General features: G+C 42.3%; 1 protein-coding gene across 2 annotated transcripts in view; it reads left to right on the top strand.

The window, feature by feature from the left end:
• MYO1D (myosin ID) overlaps positions 1-19132 on the top strand; it is a 341727-nt gene that overhangs the window by 252567 nt on the left and 70028 nt on the right. For both annotated transcript variants that reach the window (XM_032319642.1, XM_032319643.1), the window contains one exon: positions 4130-4284. In XM_032319642.1, coding sequence (XP_032175533.1) covers positions 4130-4284 — 155 coding nt within the window. The remainder of the gene's footprint in view (positions 1-4129; positions 4285-19132) is intronic.

Here is a 19132-nt window from a genome sequence, read left to right as displayed (position 1 = left end):
GAGGCACAGAGAACGTGCAGGAACTGGTTATGCAATCCGTGTCCAAGGTGGTGCAGAAACGGGAGGAGGGGGAGGTAGAAGCAGAAGAGGTGAGGTGCCACCAGCAAGACTGGAAGCAGATAAAAGCCCAAAGGCAGTGAAAAAGAACTCCCGGTCCTAGAGCTCATCATCTCAAACAGATGAAGAGACACGTGTTGTCTTTCAACCAACAGAAAGTAAAAAGAGGCCGTCCCTGTCGGGCCAGAGAAATCAGGGAACCTCCCTGAAGCAAAAAGAGTTTCGGCAGCTGTGTGGGAATGTTCTTTAAGATCTCCATCTCAAGGTAGACTTACCAGACAACTGGCTCCAATTATCATAGCCATTAACCCTGGCAATGAATGAGGGAGAAACAGCCCCCCATATAGCAGGAATCTAGTGCTGTTAGGCAGTGTTCATCCAGTCCTCTCAAGATGCATACCAGACCTGAGACAGAAAAGAAGAAGCAAACAAAGAGAAGACCAGTAACTCAGGAAAGAGGGGGGACGATACAGAATCTTGGCAACAACCTGTTTACAGGAGAGACGAGGGAGGGGAGCACACAAAGAACATACAGAACACAGGGAAGGTGGTAGATTATCAGAAGGACCTGAGGCAGTTCGCTGATGGTAGATTGAGTAGAGGTGAGGAGAGGGGCTTCCTCGAGCCCCTGCAGGACTTGCAGATCAGGGATTTGGTACAGGGTCACAGCTGCTGACCCTGTGGGGGTCTCAGTCCATTTTCCCTGCCACCTATAAAAGGGTCCAATGGATAAATACTGTTGAACCTTTAAGACCTGTTAATGGGCCATTTTGTTTTTATCATCCCTCAGAGATGACTGAGGCCAAGCATCATTATGGAAGAAGAGGCACTTTTTCTTTATATCCTCTTATCCAAATGGACTCCAGTGTGTTAAGAGACAGCCCAAAGGAGAATCCTTGGGATCGAAGAGGCAGATCCCATAGTTAATTCCTACCAAACGAGGAGAGTACATTTACCAGGAGTCCATTACCAAAATCCTTCTCAGCTCCCACGTGGCATTCCATCAGGGATATTGCTAAAGGTTCCTGGGTTCCAAGTGGCAGGAGGTGTCCCAGATCTGGACTGCTCTTGACACCTTTGTACTATCTGAGAAGGGATGATCACCTCCCTGCCTCCCTGTGACATCTTAGACTACAGTAGGTGCCAGCGAATGGACTGAATCACCACAGAGATTGGGGCTGCCTCTTCCCATTTGGGGAAGTTAATATATTTGGCAACCAATAATGATACCCTTAGTAAGCCTCTAGATCTAGTATTAACAGATGGGGTAGAGGCCATGACCTTTGTTAAGAAGGACGGCTATTTCATATCATACTAAGCATCATATATCTAAGCTAGAAGTACTTAAAATCAGAAAGCAAGATGGAGAATGCCAGATAGCCCATGGGGAACAGCAAATGAGAGACATGAAAAACCAAAAATATCGCACTTCTATCTAATCTGAACAGCCTTCTCAAGAGCTTTATCCATGATCCAGCCCCAAGGGAGCAGTCTCCCTTCGGTGGGTAGATGCCTCAACTGGGTAATAGCTCCCACTGGTCCCTATTGGGAAGGCTGTGGTCAGACATATCTTAGATTTTATGTTCCTTGAGGGACCACACCAGGTTATTTAGGAGGAAACCTTACTCGGGAGCCTTAAAACGGGCGGCCATTCCAATGACATGTATGACCGCCCTGTGCCTGAGAAGAATGCAAGTATTGAAAGAACAGGTAAAACAGGGAGAGCCTGATTTCTGAGCCCAGTGCCATCATGGCCAAGATACTGGTGTCTAGCCAGGTGGCAGGAGTTTGACTTCCCCGTAGTCTAACCACAGGCAAGAGGTTTTCTCTTGAGCACTAAGACACATTCAGAATCGTTGTACTATTCAGGACGTCTCTGGAAAAGAACAAGAAGTAGAGGCTGGGGGGATAAAAAGGACTTAGCAAGTCACACCAAGGCCCTTAGAGTCCCTCCACGATCCCCATGCGGGTTGTTGGTGGATCATGGAGTGCAACAGCCAAGAAAGAATTCTTCAGGCGTTTTGCAGTGCAAATTAGTAAGCTTTTTGTTGTTGTTGTTTATCATTAACGTGCAAGAGCACATGGTGGGGTTGGGGGCAGAGGGAGAGAGAGAGAGAGGATCTCAAGCAGACTTCCCACTGAGTGCAGAGCCCACATGGGGCTCCTTCTCACAACCCTCAGATCATGTCCTGCACCAAAACCAAGAGTCAGACGCCCAACCAACTGAGCCACCTATGTGCCCCTTAAGTAAGCTTATTTAAGTAGCATAGGGACAGGACTGATGAGCAGAAAGAGCTACACTTTTGCTGTATGAAACTGGTGGGTATATGCTTAGTGCTCAAGGAGGCAGGCACGTGCCGAGAGTATTAGATCATAAATATTTCTTCGAGGGGCACCTGGCTGGCTTAGTCAGTGAAGCATGCAACTCTTGTTCTTAGGGTTGTGAGTTTGAGCCCCATGTTAGGTGTACAGATTACTTAAAAATAAAATCTTCAAAAGAATAAAAAATAAAAATAAATGTTTCTTTCAATCTCTACTTGTGAAGCTACTCTCGCAGTATTTCTCTAGTGCTTATGCTTATCATTCAGTTTGATAATTATTATCCGTGAGATGTATAGGGAGTCATGAGACCCTTTAAGAATGTAACGACCAGCGTCTATTTGATCCTTATCGAGACTCTGCAGGCTATAGGTCAGCGTTCTGGGCTAAAGGTGAACATTTTTCTGCTTCTATCCCTCATCACTTTTTCTACAGCAAATGACATGATCACCTGCCTTATGTATTCTGTTGCAGCAATGGATTACATTGATTAATTACTGGATATTGAACTATCTTTAGATTTCTTAAATAAACTCCACCTGGTCGTGTTATATTATTATTCTTTATATTGTTGGATTTGGCTTTTTTGGTATTTTGTTGGCCATTCTTACATCCATGTTGATGAAGGCTATTAGATATTCATTTACAGTTTTCTTGTACTGCCTTTTTCTTTTTTTTGCTATCTGGATAATGCTGGCTTCATAAGATGAATTACGAAGTGTTCCCTTCCCCTTAAGAAGAGACATGGAGAATTGGTGTTATTTCTTCTTTAAATGTTTGGTAGAATTCACCAGTGAAATCATCTGAACCTGGAGTTTTGGGGGGTTTTTTGAAAGTTTTTTTTTTTTTTTAAGATTTTATTTATTTGGGGGGGCGCCTGGGTGGCTCAGTGGGTTAAGCCGCTGCCTTCGGCTCAGGTCATGATCTCAGGGTCCTGGGATCGAGTCCCGCATCGGGCTCTCTGCTCAGCAGGGAGCCTGCTTCCTTCTCTCTCTCTCTCTGCCTGCCTCTCAGTGTACTTGTGATTTCTCTCTGTCAAATAAATAAATAAAATCTTAATAAAAAAAAAAAAAGATTTTATTTATTTGGGAGAGAGCATGAGGGAGAGGGAGAAGCAGACTCCCCACTGAGCACAGAGCCCGCCACAGGCTCAGTCCCAGGACCCTAATACCATGACCTGAGCCGAAATCAGATGCTTAAATGACTGAGCCACCCAGGCACCTCTTTTTTCAAACGGTTTCTAATCACAAATTTAATTTCTGTAATAGATAAAGCAGTACTCAGGTTATCTATTTCTTCTTGGCTGAGTTTTGGTAGTTTGTGACTTTCAAGGAATTATTTGGTTTCATTCAACTTCTTGAATTTATGTACACAGACTTGTTGAATATTTCCTTGTTACCCTTTTAACATCTGTGTGGTCTGTAGTGCTATCCCCTCCTTCATTCCATATTGGTAATTAGGTCGTTCTCACTTTTATTCTCAGACTAGAGGCTTAGCAATTTTACTGGTCCTTTGAAAGAACCAGGTTGTTGTTTCATTGATTTTTCTCTATTATTTTACTGTTTACAGTGTCACAAATTTTTAGTCTTCTCTTTATTGTTTCCTTCCGTTTTGCTTGTTCCATAACACCTGGTAAAAACTGAAGTCATCAGGGTCACTGATCAGAAGTAATTATTAAGTTACAAAATATATTTTTTAAATGTATTCTTTTGAGAACCATCTTAATAGTTTTCCATGCTTTGTCTCTTTGCAGTTGACTGGTCTGAGCGTCTCCAATGGAAAGGACCAACTTGTAGTGTTCCATACAAAAGACAACAAAGACCTCATTGTCTGCCTTTTCAGCAAACAGCCAACCCATGAGAGTCGAATAGGAGAACTTGTTGGCGTCCTGGTGAATCATTTCAAGAGGTAAACTTGATTTTTCTAACTGAGGCAGGTTTTGAACATATAAAATCTTTCACTATAATTCTTATTGAACATATAATTGTTACTGAACTTATATATTGGGCCAATTTCAGTGTATTTGAGTTGTTTTTCTTTATAAGAAAACTGAAATAATCTATCTGTTTCACAGAAGGCAAAATTAGCATCTAGGCTTGGTTTCAAGATTAGGAATGATCGTTTAGTTCTCCAGCCTTCAGCTGAACCAACAACGAGAGTTCCCCACTGGTGATTTCTTCATTGCCAATCCAAATGTAGCTAAATCCAAAAGACAGAAAAATTACTTTATATTCATATTATCACTGCTTCTCGTTTATTCCAGATACAATCAGTGAGTGTGTCTAATATGAATATAAATTAGAAGACAGGTTTAAGATGACATATTGGTCCATGAAGACCAAAGGAATTTCTGAGAGAGGCAACAACCTGTGCAAAAACATGGAGTTTGGGTGGCACGTGCTTATTCGCAGTAAACCTAGATGATGCTGGGGGAGGGGGAGGGGAGTGTTGTGGACAGTGATGTGAGACATATACACAGCACAGATCCTGAGAGCAGTGTGGACCAGTGAACAATCATTTTAAGCAGGTGAGTGACTTTGGTTATTTACTGGAATTGTTTTGGAGATGGGGCTTTCCTTCCTGTAGGACATCATGGCGTATTTGGGGTAGGGTGTTTCTGACTCCAAAGTCAGATCTTCTTCCCATTGTGGCAGACTGTCTCTGCCTCCCCACCACCCTGATGCCAGGAAAAGACCACTTCTCGAAACTCAGTGACTGAGAAAGGACCCCGATCTCCAGTTCTCTTCCTACACGACACTTCCCAAGTTGGCAGAAATAATTGAGTCTTCTTTATTAGTGTTGGATTTTTTTTTCTTTAGTTTAGACATAGCTTTTCTTTTTCTAAGCAAAGACATATGTCAGATGTTCCCCTGTCTAGTTCGACTGTGTTCATTGCTGCTGATCTGCATGTGCAGTGTAACTGTGGAAGTGCGCCGCCTAGACCGTTTATTTTATGTTATTAAGCCTTGTATTCTAGATCAAAGTAGATCTTTGCCTCTGTGGTTAAATGCTTTTCAGTGGTGTAAATTTTTTAAAAATTTGTAATGGTCATCTGATGGAAAAAAAATAAGAATCTAACTGCAGAATTACCCCCAAAATAATGGTAAACAGATAGGCCTTTGAAAAATGCACTTCCATCTGCCAAAGAGAGGCAAGAGAAATACTGTGGCATTTAGAATGGAAGGGAAAGACCTGGCAAATGGAGATCTCCGCAGTCATGTCTGCCACTCGAATTATCAGGCTTATTTTCCTCCTAATATTTTGTTCGAGCAAAGTAAGGACTATTCAAGCGATTTTAATTTGGATGCCTACACTCATGACTAGTTTTCGCCTGGGAAATTAAAGTATTTTTCTCAATCTGGGTCCTTGTTTAGCAAATTCCAACTCCTGTTAAAATGCTTCTGTAAGTGGTAGAAAATGTGAACCTGATTCTAGAACTATCTATTTCTTTCTCTCCCTCACATATGCATTCTGAAATAACATTTCTAGTTGTAGTCCCTCCTGTCTTTAATATGTGGAAGAATTATAAATGTCTTTAAAAATTAGAAGTAGAAGGAAGAGGTGAAGTCTGTCAAAATGCTAGACTTTTCCATTATTTATTTATTTATTTATTTATTTATTTATAATTTGACAGAGAAATCACAAGTAGGCAGAGACAGGCAGAGAGAGGAGGGGAAGCAGACTCCCTGCTGAGCAGAGAGCCCTATTCGGGGCTAGATCCCGGGACCCTGAGATCATGACCTGAGCCAAAGGTAGAGGCTTAACCCACTGAACCACCCAGGTGCCCTATAATTTATCCATGATGTTCCTATTCTGTGAATAAAAGGGCAAGTATAGATAAGAGATAAAATCCCTCATCCCAGGCCCCAGAAAATTCAGGCTTGGAATTTTGACTTAGTGTTAGTCATCTACTTGCTGTTGACTTCTTGAGGTAAGGTTAATTTGATTTCTGTTCCAGCTGTTTTCCTTTATTGTCAAGTGTCTTATCATTGTTGTGACTGAACATTATATTGTGTTTTACAAGTACAGTGATGTGGCGCATGATCTAATTTGTACCTGGGTTAATTGTGGAAATCCAAAGGTGAGAGGGGTTTAAGTCCAGACCAATATTTTATCTCCCAATAATTTCCCTGAAGAATATTCTAAAAGATCCTCTGGTTAGAATTCAGAAGGAAAGGGATCAACATAACAAAATATACCATTGATAGAGTAGATCTGGGTTGTCTTTAAAAATTTATAAAGAGAGGATTTAGGTTTTAAAAATCTATGAGCAACATTCCAACCAAGTTTCAGAGACAAGAGGAACAAGTAAAAAATTTAGAAGGAAAAAAAAGGCATTGTATTTTGTTAGGCCAACACAGTGCTAAACCCAAAACAAACAAGGATAGCACAAGAAAAGAAAATTATAATCCAATCCCACTTTCATGTGGAGATTTTTTTTAAAAGATTTTATTTATTTATTTGACAGACAGAGGTCACAAGTAGGCATGAGGCTGGCAGAGAGAGGGGGAAGCAGGCTTCCCGCTGAGCAGAGAGCCCGATGCGGGGCTCGATCCCAGGACTCTGGGACCATGACCTGAGCGGAAGGCAGAGGCTTTAACCCACTGAGCCACCCAGGCACCCTGATTTTTTTTTTAATCCTAAATAAAATGTGACCAAATTGGTCCAAGAGTGCCTGGGGCCTTAAAGAAACTTCTAAGTCATGCTGACCCCCATGCATGGAGGAGGGTAAAGAGAAAGGACACACCCAGCTGAGGGAAGAAGCGGCCTCACGCATAGGACACAGCAGTGTGGAGAGAGGATCATGCGGTGTGAGGTCACAGCCTGAAAGGAAGCCTTTAGGACCGCCCTACCAGGCACCTTCACCTCCTCAAGAACTGCACTTACAGCTGCCCCCCCCCCCGAAAGCAAACAATAAACCAGAAAGAAAAGAGCAAGAGAACCATGCATAGGCAATATGAAAAGAAGCAACAAAGAAAATAAGGAAAGGCAAATGAAGAAAAAAGAAAAATGTGGGAATAATCTTTACATTAAAAAAAAAAAAAGACAGCTCAAGCACACTATCCAGAAATACCTGAGGCAGGCAGAGCAGCAAGTCCTGGCTCTGTTGCACAGATCAGAAATTACTCCAGAGAGAAGGCGCAGGGATCCCAAGTCACATACAACTAGGGTATGCTAATGAAGTTAAACAGGCTTCTCTACTGTGGTTCTTCTCACAGGCTTTAATATGCCCTTGTTCATTTTAGGAGCACCCGGCTGGCTCCATGGGAGAGCACATGACTCCTGATTTTGGAGTTGTGAGTTCAAGCCCCACGTTGGGCATGGAGCCTACTTAAAAACAGTCTTTTCTAAAAATACCTTTGTTCATTTTATTTATGTATTTATTTATTTCAAAGATTTTATTAATTTATTTGACAGAGAAAGATGCAGCGAGAAAGGGAACACAAGCAGGGGGAGTGGGAGAGGGAGAAGCAGACTTCCCGCTGAGCACGGAGCCTGATGCAGGCCTTGATCCCAGGACCCCAGGACCATGACCTGAGCTGAAGGCCACTCCAGCCTTTGTTCACTTTAAATACAGCCAATAAGAAAGCTGTAAGGACGTGTATGTCTGCATTATATGTGTGTGTAGGTGTATACAGGATATGGGTAACACTTTATCTCTAGAGGGGAAAAAGGGAGAGAGGCTACTGGGAGAAAGAGGTTGGGGGCAGATTTATTTATTTTTCACGCTAAACCTTTTGCAATAAATGTATGTTACTTCTCTAAAAATTTTTTTTCATTTTAATAAGTGGCAGCTGGTTTTGAGGCCTCTTGTAGGTGGCTCTGAATTCATGGTTATTTCCTTTCCCTGTTCAGAAAAGTAGACAGAAACAAAAGAGCTTTCTGACTGAATGATCTCTCTCATAGCATCTGAATACTTGGAAAAAACAAAAGCAAATAAAACCTCTTGGACACACACGAAACTCAATGTAACATTGTGTGTCAACTATACTCACATAAAAACAAAACACAACAAAAAAAAAATTTTTTTTTTTAAAGTAAAAAAAAAAGATCAGAATAAACCAGCAAATAACCAGAAAGCCTCTGGGAATCTCCTTGTCATGTGTGGCCCGGCTGTGGGCCCAGGGGCCCGGGGCGAGCTCTCCTCCTCCGTGGCGGCCGGGCCAGCGGTGTGCCAGGCGGGTCTGCTGAGCAGAGGTTATGAAGATGGCCGCCTCGGTGTTTGGCTTGTGTCGGCCTCAGCAGCGGCCACCTGCTGGTGGGGAGCTTTCCTGCCCACTCGCGAGCAGATGGTCTCACGTTGGCTGCCTGGGCTGCAGAGTCACCAGGAACTCTGCGATATTAAGCTGTCAGTGGACCCATCTGCCCTGAGCAGCTGTCCAGGCATGCGCCTGTCTGGATGCTGGAAACCTCGGTGGAACCCAGTCTCAGGCATAGACACTTCTTCTCTCTCCTGTTCTGTTTCTGGGGATGAGAGCCAGAAGTCAGTGCCATCTGCTTCTTGGTTTTCGTAAGCTCCTGATTACGTAAGCAGTATCTTTAATATCTGCTTAATTAAAAGAATGCCGTTGCTTCTGGTCTTTTAACTCAGGGCAAGAATCAGACCCAAGAAGCAGGCCATCGGTTTGGCCCCGGGGAGTCCAGGCGGGGGGCCGGGGAAATGTGGCCTCCTGACCAGAGGTCCAGCAGCCACTGCTCACTGCCTCCCCACTGCTCACATGTGTGTCTCCTGCTCCTCTGTCCCTGACCCCCAAGTACACGTTTTCACGTATTCCCTTGATCTGTCTTCCCAGATTGTTCTCCTTGAATACAGGGTTACTAATCATTGTATATATGACAACTTAAAATATTGGCTAAAGATAAAATAAAGACAGGTGAAAATAATGTACGTAGCCAACTATAGAGGCTTTATTAATTAAATTATAGTCCATCTCCTTGATGGAGTATTTGGGCCATTTAAAACTATAAATATTGGGGTACCTAAGTGGCTCAGTCGGTTAAGCGTCTGCCTTTGACTCGGGTCATGGTCCCAGGGTCCTGGAATCAAGCCCCACGTCAGGCTCCCTACTCAGTGGGGAGTCTGCTTCTCTCTCTCCCACTCCCCCTGCTTGAGTTCCCTCTCTCGCTGTGTCTCTCTCTCTCTCTTTTTCTCTGTCAAATAAATAAACCCTTTTAAAAATAAAAACATAAAAAATAAATTATAATTATTGAAGGCATTTCATTGATGGTGAGAGAAAAGTGAGTGACCACAACCTACCATCCTCTGCCTCCTAGTATAGATACACATGAAAACACAGAAAGAGATGCCCACCTCCTGTAGTGCCAGAAACTGGAAATGTTCCCCAGCCACAGGCCCACTGAGAGGGCCGCTCTTCCCCTCTACTCCCGTGCCACCTCATCAGGCCTTCCCTGGCCGTCTTGGTAGAGAACAGCAGTTCGCCTCTCTGCCCACACCAGCACTCCCTATCCCCCCGCGCTGCTTAACTTTGCCCCACAGCTCTCATCTCCCTCTGACACTGTACGTTTACTCAGTTCTTGATCACCTATATTCCAGCTAGAATGCAAGCCCCATGTATGTCAGCAGGGACTACACTTCTGTTGTTGGCCGCAGTTGGCCTAGTGTTCAGAACACAGCCTGGCCCTCAGAGGACCCAGGAGGTCACCGTTGACTGCCAAGGCTGGCTGCCGGGGCCCACCGGCTGCAGGACACTTCCGCCCCTTCCCCGGATAGGGGCTCTTGCCAACCAGAAGATGGTAACGTAGCCCTCCTTGTCTAGGAAAGAAAAGAACTCTGTTACAGTTTCCTTCCCTTTGGGAATGCCTCTCTCCTGTACTGGTTACAAGATTCCAGCTCTAAGCGATGTAAGACATCTAGGGACAGACGTGAATAGGTATTTTAAGATACTAAGTCAGCAATGAAGAGAGCTCCGGGAAGAGCCAGGGTGTGTTGTGTGCTAGGAATAGCAGCTTTTTGCCACAACTAAAGACTTAGGAGTACTCTCAGACTCTCCTTGTCAGTAAGCTGACAGGGAGGGACACGAGACGTGGGGATTCCTGCTCAGATCAGCAGCTGCGGAATAAGGAAAAGACTTCAGAGCCACAGCCAGAGGCTGTGGGCATCAGCCAGCTCCCCAGCTGAAAGGCTGAGGAATGGGTTCTCACTGCGAACAGAGACAGAGGGAGAAGGAACCCAGAAGAACCCATATGCACCTTCAGTGTGAGAGCGTCTGGACTGAACAGATGTCTCCTTAGTTGTGAGGCCGGTAAAGGAGCACAACAGCAGGAAGAAAGACTCAGACTTCCTCTCAGCTTGACTCAGAATTGGTGGAATAGCACATTTTCTATAATTGTCATTTTAAATATGAAAACCAAAAAATAATAAATTTTAAAATTATGAGATTCTTTTAGAATATCTTTTCTCACAGAAACAAAGCAACTAGGAATGTGGATGGATTCACATAAAATGTTCGTAGTAGAAAAAAAATCCTCTCAATCCATGCACTGTCTTTGGTAAGGTAGAATCATTACCAAATGAAGCCAGGAGTTATATCGCGGTCTTAGGAGGAAGGATATCAGGCCTGGAGATATTGTAGAAAATGAAACGAATCCGACTGAGGCTATAAAGAGAAAAGAAACTGTGGTATGAAATGGAAATGGAAAGCAGCTTATATTACTAGAAGACTCCGAGAACTCCTTGTCAGAAAAAAAAAATAAATCAGGGAACAATTTGTTAAAGGATATTATATTGCTTGCTGACCAAAAGAAATGAAGGGGGAAAAAAAAGAAAAGAAAAATGTAAAAACAAGCCCAGCCTAGCTAAATTATGCCATTCAGAATTAGTAACTTCTGGCTTTCCACATCTGAGACTTCTTTGATGCAAAGTAGTTCTTGGTCTTCTCTGTTTAGCATATGCATTAAGTTAACAGACCTAGTAGAAATGAGTATTTGACAGGAAACAGACAGTGTGGCTTCTGGCCTAGCTCTGCCACCAGCTAGCTCTAAGGTCTTGAGCAGATCAACCTTTTTTGTTCCACCGTGTATGTGTAAGATTAAAGGTCTCCACTGATTTTGTTCATTCAGTTAAAAATATATATATATATATTTCTGTTCGCATAATGATGACAAAGTCCTGGCAGTGTTTCCCAACACTGTAAATAAACTTCACACTACTGAATTGTACTCTTACAAATGAGTAAGATGGCAAAAATGAAATGAAAGTCAGGGTTGGTTAGCCTACACCATAGAAACAAGGAGAAGAAAAAATTTCTTGAGGTTCAGTCACACATCAGACATCATCTTATGGCATAGAAATACAGAGACCCATGTCCTACCCTCAAGAAGTTGGCAGTCTTCGAGGAAGACAAGTGTCTGAGTCATAATAAGTTTGTAGAAGTATAGAGAAAGTGGCTTAAAACACAGAGGACCGGGTATGTCTTTCCATGGGACAAAAAGAAAGGAAAGATATTCTAGGGAAACCTCATCAATGAGAAGTGGCCTTTGTACCAAGCTTATGAAGAGATCTCCAAGTTAAAAGGACAGACTTGCATCTTGAGGCAAGATGGAGTGACAAGGATGAGATTTACTCTCCTTTCTGGTACAGCCATAAACAGACAAAATACACAAAACAGTGGTTTCCAACACACTGGATATCAGACAATAAAGGATGATGATTTATGAAAGACAACAAGCAAATGAGATGGACCCTACCGTTCCCCCAGCTTACTGCCTTGAGAGAATATGCAGGCCATGGCACAAGGAAGGAGAACCGTCATGGAACCTGGGGGTTGGGAGACCACGCCGCTGAAGTTTGTAGGATGGGGTAACAGAGGAGAGAGAGCTACACGGAGAACTCTGAAGACCTGCAGGGATCCCTGTTATGGATTCATCTAAGTACTGATCAGTGCAGGTGTATTAGAGCACTACCTGAGAACAAAAGAACAATGCAGAAAGGTTAGCAGTAACAAGGCCTGGTATCACAGAGAGGGAAGAGTACTGCCTGTTCCCAGTAGCCACACTGGGGAACCTCATCATTCACAGGGCATGGAGTATATTACGCACAAGGGTCTTGCTTCAGTAGTGGGGAATAATTGGCCCTACTCTTAGCACTGCTCTGGTTTCCTCTGATAAATCTTAAAAGCAAGACCCAATACGATCAAACTGGGGCACCCAGCTGGCTCAGTCAGTAGAGCATGCAACTCTTGATCCCAGGGTGGTGAGTTTGAGCCCCACGCTAGGTGTAGAGATTCTAAAAATAAATAAATGAAAATGTGGGAAAAAAGAGGATCAAGAGCCACATGAGTGACTCAGTCAGTTAAGCATCTGGCTTCAGCTTAGGTCATGATTTCAGGGTCCTGGGATCAGGTACCACATGGGAAGCTCCCTGCTCGGGGTGGGGGGGTGCTGCTTCTCCCTCTGCCTCTGCTTCCCCCCCAACACCCCTGCTGATGCACATGCACTCTCACTCTCTAAAATAAATAAATAAAATCTTTTTTTTAAAAAAAAGATCAAATTATTTCCAAATAATTTCAACCCAGAAAAAGCTTAAGAATATTTAAAGGAATACAAAGTTATCCAAAATTTAAGTAGGTAAAGTTGACAGTGTCTGACATTCAGTCAAAAATCAGCAGGTTTGCAGGAAAACAGAATGATACAATCCATTATGATAAGAATAGGCTATTAAAATAGTTACTATCACTGCATTGTAACAAGTGAAGACCAGAAGGTATCCGGAAAAACCCAAATCAAACTTCTGGAAGTAAAAACTACACTGTTGGACATGAAATTGCACTGGATGGGATTAGCAGCACATTAGACATTGCAGAAATAAAGATTAGTGAACTTGAAGACAAAGCAATAGAAACCATCCAGAATGAAGCACAGACAAAACAGAGAAATTTTTGGAAAAAGGAACAGATCCCCAGTGAATTGTGGAACAACTTCAATCAGTCTAATATATGTATAAATAAGTACCCAACCAAAGGGGAAGACAGAAACAGTATTTGAAGAAATAATGGCTGAAAACTTTCCAAATTTGATAAAACCTTTATAAACCCACAGATCCTAGAAGTTACATGCAAAAAAATCATGAAAAAACTACACCAAAGCGTATCATGGATTGATCAAAACCAGTGATTAAAAATTAAACCTTAGGGGTGCCTGGGTGGCTCAGTGGGTTAAAGCCTCTGCCTTAGTTCAGGTCATGATCCCAGGGTCCTGGGATCAAGCCCCGCATCGGGGTCTCTGCTCAGCAGGGAGCCTGCTTCCTCCTCTCTCTCTGCCTGCCTCTCTGCCTACTTGTGATCTCTGTCAAGTAAATAAATAAAATCTTTAAAAAAAAAATTAAACCTTAAGAGCAGCCAGAGGAAAACGACACATTATGTACAAAGGAATAAAGATAAAAGTGTCACAGATTTCTCATTAGTAACAATGAAACAGCAAGAAAACAGTAGAACAACATCCGTTGTTTGTTTTAAGTTTACTTATTTTTTTAGTAATCTCTGCACTCAACATGGACCTTAAACCCACAACCCCAAGATCAAGAGTCTCATGTTCCTCTTACTGAGCCAGTCCAATGCCCTGGAACAACATCTTTGAAGTACTTAAGGAAAAAAATCATCAACCTATAATTCTACGCCAACCAATAATAGCTTTCAGAAACAAAAATGAGGGGCACCTGGGTGGCTCAGTTGGGTAAGCCTCTGACTCTTGATTTTGGCTCAGGTCATGATCTCAGGGTTGTGAGATCAAGCCCCACACTGGGCTCCACACTGGGGATGGAACCTGCTTGAGATTCTCTCCCTCTCCCTCTGTAACCTCATCCCGCCTGCCAACACACACACACACTCTCTCTCTCTCTAAAAAAAATAAAATGAAGATGAACTCAAGACTTTTCAGAGACACAGAAACTGAAATAATTCTTTACCCATAGACTCACTGTCAAGAAATGTTAAAGGAAATCCTTTAGACAGAATAAAAATAAACCATATGAAAATATAGATCTCCACAAATGAATAAAGAGCATTAGAAATAAGAGCTACATGAGTAAATACATAAGATTCTTTCCTTGTTATAGATAATTACCTGTTTTAAAAATAGCAGAAACAAAGTAATATGGGTCAATTCATGAAGAGAATATAACAAACCTAAATGTTTATTCCTCTAAAAAGAGGGTTCCAAAATATAGGAAGCAAAAACTGATAGATCTGCAAGGAAAAATGGTCAAATCACAATTATCATTGGCAAGTTCAATACTCAGCAATTGTGAAATCAACAGAAAATAAGTAACCGAATTGACCTAATTAACATTTAGAGGACCTAACAACATCAGAGCCCACATTCTCTTCAAAGTACATATTTGCCAAGGTAGACTGTGTTCTGTCTGAGCCATGATACAAGTCACAATTAATATAACGGATTCAGAGATTCCTGCCTTCATGAAATAATAACAAAAAGATCTCTGATAAATCCCGAAATAATTGGAAGCTAAATAACACACTTCAGAGTAACGCATGGGTCAAAGAGGTAATTAAAAGGAAGGACAGAAAGTATTTTGAACTGCATTAAGATAAAAACCCGACATATCAAAATTTGTGTCATGCTGCTAAAAGCATACTTAGGTGAAAATTTATCGCACTAAACACCAAGAATAGAAAAGAAGAAAGGTCTCAAATAAGTAACCTCAGCTTCCATTTCAAAGTAACTGGAAAAATAATAACAAATTAGACTACAGAAACCGGAAGAAAAAAAAATACAGATCAGAGCTGCAATCAGTGAAATAGAAAAATGAAAGCAAATATCAATGAGATCAAAATAAAATTGACAAGCATCCAGTCAGATGATGACAAAGAACAGAAGACACAAATCACCCATGTTGACATGAGACTTGCCCGCAGATTCTGTGGCTATTAAAAAGATAACCGGGAAATATCTTTATTAATATTTTATGCCCATAAGTCTGCTAGCTTAGATGAAATAGACAAATTCCTTAAAAGGCACAGACTACCAAAGGTCACACAAGAAGAAATAAATAACCAGAATAGTTCTGTGTCTGTTCAAGAAATTGAATTAGCAGTTTAAACTTTCCCACAGAGAAAACTCCCAACTTCGGAAGCCTTCACTGGTGAATTCTATACCCTTAAGGCAGAAGTAATATGAGTTTTGTACAAACTCTTCTAGAAAAGGGAGAAGGAGATCCTCCCCAACTCATCCTATGAGGCCAGCCTTACCCTGATACCAAAACCAGACAAAAATATTACAAGAAAAGATACGACAGCAATACTCACTGGAAATGGAGATGTAAAAAAAAAAAAATCTAAGCAAAATTAAGTGTCTCCACTCTACCAGAATATAGAAGGAAAAATCGAATTCAACAATATAAAAACTGAGTAATACATATAACCGAATGAGATTCATCTGAGGATAATTTAACATTCAAAAATCAATATGTATAATTCACCCTTTTTACAACTAAAAGGGAAAACCATGTGACATTTCAATAGATGCAGAAAAAACATTTGACAAAACTTAACGTCCATTTCTGATAAAACTCCCAGCAGACTGACAATAGAAGTAACCCTTAATCAGATAAAGAGCATTTATGAAAAATCTCAAGCCAATATTGTATTTAATAATGAAACACTGAATGCTTTCTCCCTAAGATGGGATTCAATACTATTGGGTAATTTTTGGATAACTGTTTTGTCTATCTGGGATAATTGTGTTAATTGCATAATTTGTATCACTTTAACAGTATCATTTTGGAAAATAGTTTGGCAGATTTTTAAAGTTAAACACATACCTGCCGTCTATTTCAGTCTTGCCACTGCTAAACATTTAACCAAAAGAAATTAAAGCAGACAGCCCCATACAGACCTCTACACAGATAATCAGAGCAGCTCTGTTTAGAACAGCCAAACACAAGGAACAACCCAAAGGTCCGTGAACAGGCGAGCGGAGAAGCAAACCGCTCCGTCCAGACCGTGGACTCCTACTCAGGAGTGAGAAGAATGAACCGTGTATATACCCTACTAACTTCAAAATTCCTCGCACAATGAGTGCTTAGTGAAGCCCACCAGGGAAGTGATTTTGTTTATATAAAACTCTAGGAAATACAAATCAATCTGTCGTAACAGGAAGCCGAGGAGTGGTTGTCTGAGAAGGGAGAGTGAGTGGGGAGGGGCGGGGAGAGAGGAGCGCAGAGAAACACCAGGAAACATTGGGAGGCGATGGGCTTGTGGAGTGTGGTGTTGCTTTCCCGGGTGTATCCACACCTCAAAACCTGTCAGATGACATACTTGAAATACGCGGAGTTTATCATATGTCAGCGATATCCTCGATACCGTCGTTAATAAACGTGGGCCTGGGATCTGGGGCCCAGGGAGGGGTGTGCAGGCAAGAGGGGCAGTGTACTGGGATACAGAAGAAAGCAGGAACAAAGCCATGAAGGAAATATTTGAAAGTACACGGGCCGTGCCTGAGAGCAGTGAGCAGGAGTCCACTGCAGTGGCCGGAGAGGCGAGGTGGAGGGGAGTGGCAAGTCGAACTATGGGAAAGGGAGGTAAGAATGACCAGATCGTCAGGGATGGGAAGGCAGTTTAATGAGTTTGAACTGATGCCAAAGCCGAAGGACGTCACCAAGGAGAACATGCGGAGTGAGAAAAGGGGTCAGGCTAGAGACCTGGGCGATTCCTGGATTTCCTAGATAGCAGGACACTTGGGCAGAGTCCTCTCTCGGAAAGAAGAGGGCACCATGGTCAAGTGCCTCAGCAGGGAAGGGGATTCAGCCCCAAGAAAAGTCCGTTTGATTTGGCGGCTTTTGGAAGGACCTTTAGTAAAGCGTCGGTGGCAAAAGCAAATTGGTGGAAGGAAGGAAGGAAGGAAGGAATTATAAGAAAGAAAGATTGGGGGCGCCTGAGTGGCTCAGTGGGTTAAAGCCTCTGCCTTCGGCTCAGGTCATGATCCCAGGGTCCTGGGATCGAGCCCCGTATCGGGTTCTCTGCTCAGCAGGGAGCCTGCTTCCTCCTCTCTTTCTCTCTCTCTGCCTACTTGTGATCTGTCAAATAAATAAATAAAATCTTTAAAAAAAAAGAAAGAAAGATTATATGAAAGTATAAGCTGATCCTTAAAATACTAGCTTCTCTTCTGATGCTAAATGCTGTGGTTTTAATGTTTATACTGCACAAGTTTAAGAAAAGCAGCTCTGGGCACCTGTTGTGTAGGTGAGAACCTGAAAAGCCAGTTGTAAGGAGATGTGTCCTGAACGCAGCCAGCTCCTCCTCGTTCCCTGGTCAGCAGGGTCCTGCGGTGGCTTTTCTACCAGCCATCAAAGCAGTGATTCTAGAGTCGGGGTACCTGAGAAGACCGGGGTTCAGTTCTTAAGCTCCAGGAACACAGGGATTCCAGTGCCCTTGAGACTCCCTGCCCCTGGAACCCCCTCTGTCATTTGATGGCTATTAATCAGACCTCTCTATGGCTGAAAAACAGAACTTAGGATGGCTCACAGAGGGAAATATTTTTACCAAGGAACTTATTTCATGTATACAAGATTTCAAAGCAATATTCTGTTACCTTCCTATGTACAGCTTCTGCCAACCATTTCTTCTGTTTTATAATAAACCCAAGCATTCTAGCCATTAACTCGGGGGTCTCTTTAAAACCTTTTTCAGAATGTTCAAAGTTTCGTCTTTGGGATTCTTTTTTTTTTTTTTTTTAAGATTTTATTTTTTTATTTTTTATTTTATTTTTGACAGAGATCACAAGTAGGCAGAGAGGCAGGCATGGGGGTGGGGGGCAGGCTCCCTGCTGAGCAGAGAGCCCGATGCAGGGCTCAATCCCAGGACCGCAGGACCATGACCTGAGCCAAAGGCAGAGGCTCAACCCACTGAGCCACCCAGGCACCCTCCATCTTTGGGATTCTTATTCAGGCTCTGTTTTCAACCCTCTTAAGGGGAAGCTCAATCATATTATTCACTGTTTTGTGACTAGACTATGAATCCTTAGCAAATAAACTTATCATTGTTGTTAGTTAAATGATAGGCACCTGTTCAGAAGGCAGAACTCAAGCCTGAAAGCATGCCTTTGGCAAAATGAAAAGTATAAAATAAACATCCAAGCACCTGACAAATCTTAATTGTTAGATATCACGTGTTATCTCTGCTCTGAATCACTTACTCTTTTTAATAAATTTTTTTCCTGAATATTTATTTATTTAAGTACTCTCTGCAACCAATGTGGGGCTCGAACTCATGACCCCAAGATCAAGAGTTGCGTGCTCTTCCAACCTCCTTTCAAAAGAGTGGCAAAAATATGGGGCGCCTGGGTGGCTCAGTGGGTTAAGCCGCTGCCTTCGGCTCAGGTCATGATCTCAGCGTCCTGGGATCGAGTCCCGCATATGGCTCTCTGCTTGGCAGGGAGCCTGCTTCCCTCTCTCTCTCTCTGCCTGCCTCTCAGTCTACTTGTGATTTCTCTCTGTCAAATAAATAAATAAAATTAAAAAAAAAAAAAGAGTGGCAAAAATAAACCAAAGCTGATGTTGGTCAGATTGAGGAAATACGGGTATTAATCCATAGAAGCACGTTTCTTAGGCACATGGACGACCATCATGGTTAGTCCGGTTTGAGGGGTTTTGATCTCCTAAACAGGATCTGAGGTGTTTTGATATGTATTACAGGATTTTCTTTAGAGTACTGCACTGTTTAGAAAACGTTCTTACCTTTATTTTATGCAAGATTAGAGTTAGAACATCACAGTGTCCTAA

Source organism: Mustela erminea, chromosome 18 (assembly GCF_009829155.1).
Source record: "Mustela erminea isolate mMusErm1 chromosome 18, mMusErm1.Pri, whole genome shotgun sequence".
Taxonomy (NCBI): domain Eukaryota; kingdom Metazoa; phylum Chordata; class Mammalia; order Carnivora; family Mustelidae; genus Mustela; species Mustela erminea.
This window is presented reverse-complemented; position numbering and strand designations above follow the sequence as displayed.